At 39.7% G+C, this 11,682-nt stretch overlaps 1 protein-coding gene across 1 annotated transcript in view; it reads left to right on the plus strand.

The window, feature by feature from the left end:
• The window catches only part of IFNGR1 (interferon gamma receptor 1), a 14,157-nt gene extending 5,074 nt beyond the window's left edge, over positions 1 to 9,083 (plus strand). The window contains exon 6 of the mRNA XM_019472649.1: positions 6,830 to 9,083. Coding sequence (XP_019328194.1) covers positions 6,830 to 7,324 — 495 coding nt within the window. The 3' untranslated portion in view covers positions 7,325 to 9,083. The remainder of the gene's footprint in view (positions 1 to 6,829) is intronic.
• The last annotated feature ends 2,599 nt before the right edge of the window (positions 9,084 to 11,682 follow it).

Below are 11,682 nucleotides of genomic sequence, written 5' to 3' on the forward strand. Positions count from 1 at the left end.
AGCCTTCTCTTCTCTAGGCTGAACAACCCCAACTCTCTCAGCCTTTCTTCACAGGAGGGGTGTTCCATCCCCCTGATCATTTTCGTGGCCCTCCTCTGGACCCGCTCCAACAGGTCCGTGTCTTTCTTATGCTGAGGGCTCCAGAGCTGGACGCAGTACTCCAGGTGGGGTCTCACCAGAGCAGAGGAGAGGGGCAGAATCACCTCCCTCGACCTGCTGGCCACGCTTCTTTTGCTGCAGCCCAGGATACGATTGGCCTTCTGGGCTGCGAGCGCACATTGCTGGCTCCTGTCCAGCTTTTCATCCACCAGTACCCCCAAGTCCTTCTCGGCAGGGCTGCTCTCAACCCCTTCATCCCCCAGCCTGTATTGATACCGGGGGTTGCCCTGACCCAGGTGCAGGATCTTGCCCTTGGCCTTGTTAAACCTCATGAGGCTCACATTGCTGAGGTTAGAAGAGACTTTTTGAGATCATCTAGTCCAACCCTTTTGCTCAAGCAGGATCAGCGAGAGCAGGTTGCCCAGGACTTTGCCCAGTTGGGTTTTGCATACCTCCAGGGAAGGAGGCTCCACAACCGCTCTGGGCAACCTATTCCAGTGTTTAACGACCCTCACAGTAAAAATTGTTTTCTTATATTCAGATAAATTTCCATGTGTTTCAGTTTGTGCCCATTTCCTCTTGTCCTGTCATTGGATGCCTGTGGGATTTCTTCATTACATGGTAATATTGTGATACTGCTAAGTGCTACAATGTTCTCAAAGTGATGTGCAGAGTAAGGGGAGGTGGGGAGTTACAGTGCTGTCAAAGAGTGAAGAACAACTAGGGGAAATCTGTTCTCACACTGAGCAGTCACAGGGAAGAGAGGTCAGCAGCTGCTCTACCTTAAAAGCTCTCTCTGTAACCATCCTTAGGAAACAGAGTGGATGTTCCTTAAACAGCACTCCTTGCTTTCACATCAGGCAAGAGCAGAGTATCTGACAAGTACTGTTATAATGTCCTCCTGGTGTCTCATTAGTCGCAGCAACTGAACAATCAGCAGCAGTTGAAACAGCTTTCAAGAACTGCCATGTGAAGCAGTAGTAAATGGTAATCATATCAAGAGTGTATCTTCTCAGCGGATGCAGGAAGTCTCATAAGACTTCTAGAGAGAAGAGGCAATGGTCTTCAATTCCATGTTCTTCAACTTCAAGACCCTTTAAAGTGACTCCTTCACAGTGCAGGGGTAGCTCAATGCCTAAGATCCCCCTGGAGCCTGGGTTCTTTGGAATAGAATTATTAGGAGGTGAGATTGCTCTGACTAAATGGAGATATCCAACGCAGTGATGCTAGCTAGGTCCCTTTGTAGTAAGCAGTAATCTAGTCCATCAACTTGTGCAGCACAAGATGATGCATCTCATTCTAAAATAATATGCACTTCTGGTCAGACAAAAAACTCTCTAAAATGCCTGTTTCCTTCCATGGACTGTGATGGAGCCATGAGACTAGTTCAGAGATAGCCATTCACACTGTAGACTTTAAAAAATCAGATGAGAGAAACCTGTCTGACAGAATCTGCAGCTAGACCCCAATATCAAAACACACAGGCTTGTAGAAAAAGTGAGACACTGGAGATTTTTTTTTCATCTCCACACCAGTGTGTAACTGTCTGAATACAGAACATTATGTCCTACATACACGCAGTAATTTTTGTGAAGACCGTTCATTATAGCAAAAGACAGCTCATCCAGAATGGCAGTGCTATGCTCAATGGATCCATAGTTATTCTGGCTTCCCAGTACCGCTGTGGTATCGCTTCTAAGGGATCCAGAAAAAGAATATTGCACAAATAGAATGTGTGCTCCTTAACTCCTATAAGCTTCCTGATGCATGCTCCAAGTTCACACTTTAGCTCACCTTGTAGAAACTTGTTTGTGTACCTATATTCTCAATTTACTGGGCTATATGTTATCTTGTGTTTCCTAGGTTCCAGCATACCACAGTCTGATTCACATTCCACATCATGCTTTGTTGCTATATGAAACCTATAACTATTTATAAAGATTGTTACCTGGGTGGTCAAGCACTAAGACAAGTTCCCCGGGGAAGTGGTCACGGCCCCGAGCCTGTCAGTGTTCAAGAAGCATTTGAACCATGCTCTTAGATGTATGGTTTAACTTCTGGTTAACTTCAACTCAGGTTGCCCTGAGTGGAGTCAGGAGTTGGACTCTATGATCCTCGTGGGTCCCTTCTAACTCAGGATATTCTGTGATTCTGTCCATTTCCACTGAAGTCTCTAGTGACAAATATAAATTGCAGAGCTCGTAAGGATAGTTTCAATACAGGTGATATGAATAATGTGGGAATGTAAAATGAATAATTAATAACTTATGATTAATTATTGATTATTTTTATAATTAATCATTTAAAGTAATGAATAAATAATGTAAATAATTAATGTGAATAATAAGTTTAATGATACAAAGTTATCTCTGTAGACTTCTTGGAGCTGAGAGCCTGTCACTGACCTTTGAATGTGTACTAGACACTTCTCTCTGTACAGGTTATGACTATTGTGCTTTACCTGACTTTGTCTGAAAATGAAACATCTAGGGAGTTTTTCCATCTGTTAAAAGGCTAGGCGAGGTGTCCTACCTTAGGACTGCTGCCTTCCAGTGATCTGCTTCCTGGTGGCTTTAAGTAGATGCTAAAACATCATTTGAGTGTTTTTCAGCAAGTTGGAATTCTCCAACAGAAGGAAAAATAAGAAAGAGTAACCATCAAGCAGCTGCCTTTGCTGCGAGTCTTATATACCCATAGAAAAGGAAAAAAAAAATCCACTGCCATTTAGATCTCAAGAACTTTTATATTGTCTTTTCTATGCTGTTTGTGACTCCCGAGAATAACATGTCAGTCATGTACAGGTCCTACTTCCACAGTGCAACTGTCAGTATGGGCATTGAATTATTACCTTTATTAGAGAAAATGTTCATTTAAGTGTTTTAAATGTCCTTATTCATAGTAGGATCCTACCAGGAATATGCTTCTGGTGAAATGGGATGGATTCCTTTGCAAGGCTTCATCATGCTAGTCTTCTGCTGGATCACAAGAATCTGATGTTTCAGCAGTCCAGCTCTAGTTAGAACCATTCATTTTCTTTCCTTTATCTCGCAAAAAGTATTTCAAGAGGCTGTCTCCTTCCACCCACCATCTTCAGTCACTCCAATTTGTCCTCTGTGTGATTTGTCCTGTACTAGATTTGTGATGTAAGATTTGTGATAAGGGCTTATCCACTTCAAAAGGAGCCTGACCTTAATTTACTGATATGCTGTGGGCATCTCCCTCTGCTTTAACTTCACCGTCTTTTTTTTTTTCAGTGCCTCTTATCTCTAAATGGTGGCAAATATTTTAGTGGGTAGAAAACACCCACTCTATAAGAGAAAGACTCATTGAAACGTATTGACTTTCATTTTTAGCTCATACTTAAGTCAACTTTTCTGCTATCTGCTGGTGCTTTTTCTGAGCCCGACAGGAATGACAAGGCTGTGTTCTCTCACTGTATTTGTAAAACACCTATGGATAGTCACAAAACACGAATTTGCTTTGTGACTCTGGCTTTTTTGGTTATATTTTTGATTTGGAGAAATTGTTCCTGTAAATTTTGACTGATAGAAGCTGCCTCATTAGCTTTTGTGAAGATTTTTTTTTCCTGTGAGCGTCTATAGGGCAGTAACATAGTCTCCTATTTATACATTGACCCAGCATTAATTTGTTGTGGAGCCATGCAAAGGCCATGCAGATTTTGTCAAGGTCCTAATAAGATTTGAAATGGACTTCTCAAACTCTCCTCCAGAAAATGTGTTCCTGAAAATTACTGGGAATTTGTAGGTGGACAAGCCCTTAGGAAAGAAAGTTAAAAAAGAAACTGTTGATTACCTTAACTGTTAGGGATTTCTTGCGATATGTTATTTATATGTATCCTTGACTCTGGCTTTCACCGGTGTATCTCCCTGTTGTCTGTTGAGACATTGAAAGACCTGAAAGCTCAGGTGCTGTCATTGGAGACAGGAAGATATCTGAGCACCTGCACATACCAGGAAATACTGCTGACCTCCAGCTTAAGCTCACTGGCTGTCAGTTTGCTAGTATTGGATAATGTGCACGAAAGAAAAATATTAACTTACCTACGATAAATACTTTTCTTCAAGTAGCAACCGTATCTTAATTACCCTTGTTACTTGAGATGCTTTGAATGGCATTCCAGTTAGTGTAGTAAGCTGTGATTCTTCTCTTTGAAGCTAGAAATAAATGCATGAATTGCTAAGTTGTCTTGTAGTCATGACTCAGTGACTCTTGAAGAACCTTTGGTACCAGGAAACCCACAAGAGTGTTTTCTTCTGATGGCTTCCTTCTTTCATGGATGGGAATAGGAGTGTCTTTGCACCATCTTGCTTTGGTCAAAAACTCACCAAGAGAAAAACGGGTTTCCTTTTTGAGAACAAAAGTCTTGGATGTATTTGTATAGAGAGTACTTATTTTATCCTCGGGGTCTATCTCTAAGCGTTGCCAGCTGGCACTGTGAAATGCAGAAACCTGCGTAGAGTACGAGGCATTCCCTTAACACATTTTAGGACTATGATTTTTAGAGCCATGTGAAAATCCTAAGAGGACAGAACAAGAACTCGTTGGTTTTGGGTTTTAACTTTAGTACAGCATGTACTGGTATGGGGAGAGATGGGAAGTTGTAAATGCAGCTTTTAGCCATAATTTCTATAGCATTTGGTTTTAATTCACATTCCTCAAGTACTCCAGCTTACACAGAGAATTATCTTCTCTTGTCACTTACTGTGTGACTATTGGAGTCAGATTTTTGCTACCCCCAAAAAAACTACAGATGCTGGTCCCTTCAAGGTCAGTGTTGGTATAACATAAATACCCAATATTTTTTCATGTATCTATATAAACAGATTTTCAAAAGGTACATTAATCCTACCAGCTGTTCATAACTTTTTCAGTATCTATGCATTATTGATTGTATTCTGGTTTCTGCAGCTATCTTTTAAGCATCTGCTGCTTATGGACGGGTGGTTTCCATACATACTCATGGAAATTGCTCTGAATGTTCTTTATATAGTATTCTGACTGTTTCCACATAACAGAAAATGAACATCCAGAGACAATGATGGCTGAATGGCAGCTAGGTTGTAGTGTGGTATATTCTCAGTGGCAGGAGCCACCTTAATGCTCTTTTTACTAGTTTTCCAGTGGCAGTCCTTGATTCCCAAGGGGATCACCTCACCTTAGTGGTGCTAACACAGCTGTTTGTAAAACTCACTTAAATTACAAATAACTGGTCTCCAGGGAGTGTTTGTTTGCTTTGTGGTGGTGTTTGTTGTTTGGGTTTTTTTTAAAACTAAAACTCCAGTAGTTTCATTGATCCAGCATAAACCACAGTACTGTCAACAGGTATCAGGGGAACTGAGGGGATGTTTGTTGTTGGGTTTGGGTTTTTTTTAAAACTCCAGTAGTTTCATTGATCCAGCATAAACCACAGTACTGTCAACAGGTATCAGGGGAACTGAGGGGAAAGGTATGGGGCTGAAGTGAGAGATGAAGGCAAGTTCTGATGAAGTCAGCACACTGTGAAGGTATGAATGTAAAGATTACAGCCTCACAACCTTCTGATCAAGGAAGATTCTTGAAAAGCACAGTCAGATTTGATCGTCTGGTTTTGATGGCTCGCTCAGTTCTTACACTAATACAGGCTGGGAGGTTCTTTTTGCCAATTTGTAGCTTTTCTTAAACAACATTATTTTTCTCCCCCTTTTCTCCTCCTACCTACATCCCTTTCTTCCAAATTTGCCTCAACCTGTATTTTCAGTCAGATTTTTTTTTTTACAAAGTATCTCAGAAAACAGTGATTGTCTACATTTTATTAAGAAATTAGCTTATCTACAGTACTTGATAGTCTGTGATATACATGTAGTGAATTATGAGATTTGGAAAAGGACACTATTAATTGAGTAACCCTTTCTCCCTATGTTTTCTGTTAGCTTTAGGGAATGCCATCATACAACTGAAAATTTACCCTACATTGTTTTTCATACGTATTCTTGAAAACACCTTTAAAAACAAAAAAAAATCAGAAGACTCTAAACAGCCTGAAGGCATGTCATAATCATTTAAAACAAGCTGGAGCCTGGCCATTGAAGGAATTAATATGTTCTTCCTGTTGGAGGGGTTTCCAAGTGAGACATTGATGTTTGTTGCAGCATTGAGGGAGTGCTTAGTGACACAGGAGAAATAACTAGGAAGACTTCAGCATAGATATGACTATTGGGTATGCATAAAGGTTCTCATGTCATTTTAAAGATCTCTTTCCAAAGTTCACTTCCCTCCCAGTTGGGACAGTTGCCACAAAATATTACAGGCATTGCAAGTTACACTCATTAGCTATAGAGTATGAAAGGTTTCTCCAGCTAGTTGAAGAGTATCACAGCTGTTTCTTCCTTCGCTGTTTTCCTCTACATTGCAAACTTCAAATGACTTAAAATACAGTGGGTGACGTGAAATGGATTTGGTCCTTGCAAATGTGTTTGCACATAGAAAGCATTTTTGAGAGCTTTCATAAAAGTGTTAATGAAACAGCTGAAGTCATAGATATAGGCTAATGACCTTGCCAGATTCTAATTTTGCTAATTTCTGTTGGGATTGGTTGTAATGATACTAAATTTGCATTATGAACTTGTATCTTTTTTTTTAACCTCTAAACTTTGACAGAAGATAAAGCTGATAAATTAGTAGATTATGTGGAACTAAAAGTGATTTTTTAATTTTTTTTTTCCCGTTTAAGGTCAGTGTGATAAGAAACCTGAACACAGACAGCATTCCAGAGTCAAAATCAGAGGTGAAATACGTATCTGTAATAAGCATCATGCCAGGCCAGTCAGTGTCGCCAACGAATGATGCAGTAACCTCGCTGGAGGTAGAGCCAAAAGAAGAAACTGTTGGTCTTAAGAATTCCAGTGAAGGAGCATCTTCTGTTCCTCCCCCAGAGGCACCAGCCAAAGCAGAAGAGGTATCTGTGCAGGAAAGCACAGAGGAGGTATCTTCTGATGATGAACAGAATCACAAAGTAAAAGAGAGTTATTTCATTTCTGACAGTAACCAAATGGATATATGCAGTAACTCTTCAGGCACAGAGGTTTCTGCCACAGAAATACAACAAACAGTCATTCCAAGCAGCTGTCTCAAGTTTCCTGGCTATGACAAGCCTCACGTGCCGTTAGATATGTTGATAGATGTTGGTGAAGAACAGCCTGTGATTGCTTACAGGCCGACTGACTAACCAGGATAGCTGAAATGTTTAACCAGAACTCGGGAAGAACAGCATTACTGAAGATTATGGAAAGTCTGTGTTATATTACGAACATCTGCAAGTTGTACTTGTTCTGACCTAACCAAAGTAACCAATACACAACTTAGTACAGTGGGATCCTGAAATGGGACTGAAAGTAGTGCCTGAGAACAGCATGAAAAGTCAGGGGAAATTTCATAATAACCATTTTTAGAAGTGTTTGTGTGTATGACATAACTCACTATTTCCTATTTGAAATAGCACTCTGGTTTTTTAACAGTACTCTATGGAGAACAGACTTCATGAAGGAGTATAAAACAGCAGCTGTATCATTATTCCCTTCTGTTTCAAATCCTTTTCAAAATTAATTCGATTAACATAATGCTTAAAAAGTCCTTCACTTGGTTGCGTTAGAGATGTGCAAGAAATATTTGAGAGTTTTTGCCTTTATTGGAGGTATTCTCTTGCTTGTCTTGTTTTCTTGAAGAGTATTTTTATATTAAACAAAATGCTACTATTTCTTTTAAGTAAGAATATGCCTATAACCTTTTCCTGCATGTCTTAAGAATTTGATTCCATGGCCAAGAACCAGTTATTTATAGTCTTTTCTGCAACTAGAAGTATGTACTTCCAGGACCATTACTTTGTACATTTTAGTGTATAAAGGCTTCTTCCTTTGTAACATAAATCCTGTTATGGCTTATAGCTTAAAAAAAAGCTATTTTTAAAAGTGCTCTCACTTGTGTATAGCTGCATCCGTTTGGATCACCTAGATACGTTGTGTAACCATGTCACATTCTGGATAACTTCTGTATTAGCATGCTGGCTGATCGTCATTGGAAAAAAAATGCGTGTAATGAGTGGTTGCACAAATTCTTTAGAAAATGGTTTCAAAATTCAAAAGCCTGCTTTCCTCCAGAGCATTTTTATCCTAATTCTTAGAACAATATGATTTTTTTAATAGAAATCAACAGGACTTCTTCCAAACGTTGTCTAGCAGGTTGAAAATGACTACCATTTTTCCCCTTTTTATGACATAACTGAGGAACTACACCAAATTACCTCCCTCTAAAAACACATCTCAAGACAATAGAAAAGTAGTGTGGTAAGTTGTAGTTCGTAAGTTATTGTCATCTGACAGCCCTCTGAATTTTGTAGCATGAGATTATTGTTTTGAAAACTGAAGGATGAAGATTTTTTTTTTTTATATTTAAAACCTTTGAAGTCTAATGCCTGCAATCCAGTTATTTCCCTGCAGTCAAATGCGTATTTTCTGTTTGTCGGAAATTTTTACAATAGTTCTTAATGAAGCTTAGTTCAGAAAAAAAGGATGTTTTACAGACACAAGTTGGTGCATTTATACAAAATTATGTCTATTTTAAAAGATATTTTTTGTAGGGTTATCGTAAATGTTTGCATGTTATAGCAGGTGGTTTTAAAGGAAAACCAGTATCATAGTACTTCTGTCCTTAACATTTCTCGGTGGCATGAGTATTCTTAAGATAGTTTTTCTGGACCGCTTCCATTCCCACAGATACCAGACATTAACCACAATGGTACATACTAAATTCCCAAGGATTTAAAGACAATAGCCATTTTCCCCTTCTCTACTCACGGGAAGATAACAGATCCTGTTAGCAGGGTTTTCATAATTTTAGGAAGAGCCAAATCAAACAGTTGAATTTTGTAGTTCTGGTGTAATGGTGTTGTGGTTTAACCCAGCAGGCAGCTAAACACCACACAGCTGTTTGCTCACTGCCCCCCTGCAGTGGGATGGGGGAGAGAATCAAGAAAAAAAAAAAAGAGTAAAATTCATGGGTTGAGATAAAGACAGTTTAATAGGACAGAAAAGGAAGGGAAAATAATAATAATAATGATGATGAAAAAATATACAAAACAAGCGATGCACAATGCGATTGCTCACCACCCGCTGACCGATGCCCAGCTAGTCCCCAAGCAGCGGTTGCCACCCCCTCCCCAACTTCCCCCCCAGTTTATATACTGAGCATGACATCATAAAGTATGGAATATCCCTCTGGCCAGTTTGGGTCAGCTGTCCTGGCTGTGCCCCCTCCCAGCTTCTCGCTGGCAGGGCATGAGAAGCTGAAAAGTCCTTGACTAGTGTAAGCACTACTTAGCAACAACTAAAACATCAGTGTGTTATCAACATTATTCTCATGCTAAATCCAAAACACAGCACTGTACCAGCTACTAGGAAGAAAATTAACTCTATCCCAGCTGAAACCAGGACAAATGGAAAGCTGAACTAGAAAGATTTCAGTATGTGTTAGCTGGCTTTGATTTGTTTCTGCATGATGTTCAAATGTAGTGAGATCCCCTAGTAACTTTTTCAATGTGATGTTCTGGGTTGAGTTCCTAGAATGCAGTGCTGGTGACTTATTGCTTAGGATTCACTAGTGCGTAGATATCTCCATTGCAGAAGTGCAGAAAATAACTCTCTTGGTGTTACAAGAAGGCTTGGAAAATCAGAATTAACTTGCACTTGAAACTTCAACTAAACTGACTTTTCAGTTAATAATATGGTTCACCACTGAAGCGTGCTTTTAGCAATGTCTGCTAAAGAGATGAGCAGCTGTGTCTTGTGCAGAGCTTGAAGTTGATGTCATTTCTTTCAGGTTTTGTAGGTTTGTTCATAAATACAAACTGCAATAAATACCTCGGGACTTTGTAAATGTCAGGTAAGTGTTTAAGTTAAACTTGGCTCAGAAAGGACAAATAGGGCATTAGAAACTATGAGGTTAGCTTGTTTTTTGGGAAGAGGTTTCTGATCAGACAATTTGCTGAGTAACTATCTTCTTTGCTACTGCTCAGAGTATTTCATCTTCTTGCAAATGGTAGCTTGTTTTCCTTCTGTCAGTTTTGTCCCCAAAAATATTGCTGTTCCCCAAGAAGATCAGGAACTAGCCGTAGTAGTCATTGCATTCGGTATATCTGCCTCAAAACTATTCTGTCAGAAGTATGCAATTTCTTGGAAATGTTAGATTTACATTCTTAACAGTGGATGTTGAAACCCTGGTGCTGTTAGGAAAATTATTAATTAAGACTCAGCCTCTTAAATTTGTGTGAACATAAGAGATCCTTAAGTGCTTTCTGTTCTGGAAGGTTTTCCTTTGCTGCCACACTGGAAGAGGAATGATATTTTTTGCCTGTGTGAGGGCAGATAGATGCATTTTAAAACCAAGTGACTGTCTCAGATTCTTTTCTCTTCCCCCTACAATACTACTGCATTGCACATTGTCCTGAATCTTTCAAGTCACATGGAGTCCTATGTGAGTAAAAGAGACCGGCCAGGTCTTAGGATATGATTAAGGACAAGGATGTTAAGATCGATCAGAAATGACACAAAAATATATCATGAGCATATGGGAAAAATTTGGTATGGCGGGTAGTTACATATAATGGAAAGGCACTGTTACTCTGTAAGCTGAAAACCAAGCACAGGAGTATGAGTGCCTTGTGCTATACAACATACGTGTGTGTGTGTATATATGCACACAACCAAACTCTTCTTGTAAGTATCACAAGGTTAAATGTATTTTTTAATGAAAATTTCTGAACTATAATTACAAAAGCCACTGAATTATCACCCTCCCTGCAGGTATGTCTTCTGTTGTGTGCTGTGTACTTAACAAGTAGCCATAGCATGGGGATAGTTTAGATGTTTAAATTGCTCAGGCCAACTTGCAGGTTTTATAATTGTGAAATGAAGACGTTTAAGGGTGCGCAAAGCACCGGATTCTTTTATTAGCTGTGACTAGCTTAAAATGTGAGGCCACAGTGAGACAAGAATGTGTTCCCTGGGTTAATAAGCTCTATTTCCCCTAGTCTCGTTTCCAGCAGTTGCTAGTAGTGGTATTAAGAGAGAGCCTAAAAACAGGGCAAGTGCATGATGGTATTTCTGCTAGGATACAGTCCGGCAGCCTGCAGTGTGAGGACTTCTTGGGACAGGGAACGTGGAAATGCCTTACCATCTACAGCTAGTTAGCCTTGCAGTTCTGTAGTACCAAATATCTGAGCAGTGTGATTTGGAAGCTGTCAGGTAATATTTATCTGTGCATTTTCACTTAACTACTGAATTAGTTTAAATTAATAAACTAACAGTCTTGTGATGAAGAAGTAGTTTGCTTAAGCTTCTGAATATTCATGCGCAGCACCTTGACACAGGATATCAGTGCCTACCATTTACAGGTTCAAAGCCATTTAATATTCCTGCCTTTTACAGACATACCAGCTATCCAGTATGACACACTGCTATGGTTTAACCCCAGCCGGCAACTAAGCCCCACGCAGCTGCTCGCTCGCTCACACCCCCCACCCCCCCCACCCCC

This window comes from Aptenodytes forsteri, unplaced genomic scaffold (assembly GCF_000699145.1).
Source record: "Aptenodytes forsteri isolate BGI_AS27 unplaced genomic scaffold, ASM69914v1 Scaffold82, whole genome shotgun sequence".
NCBI lineage: Eukaryota > Metazoa > Chordata > Aves > Sphenisciformes > Spheniscidae > Aptenodytes > Aptenodytes forsteri.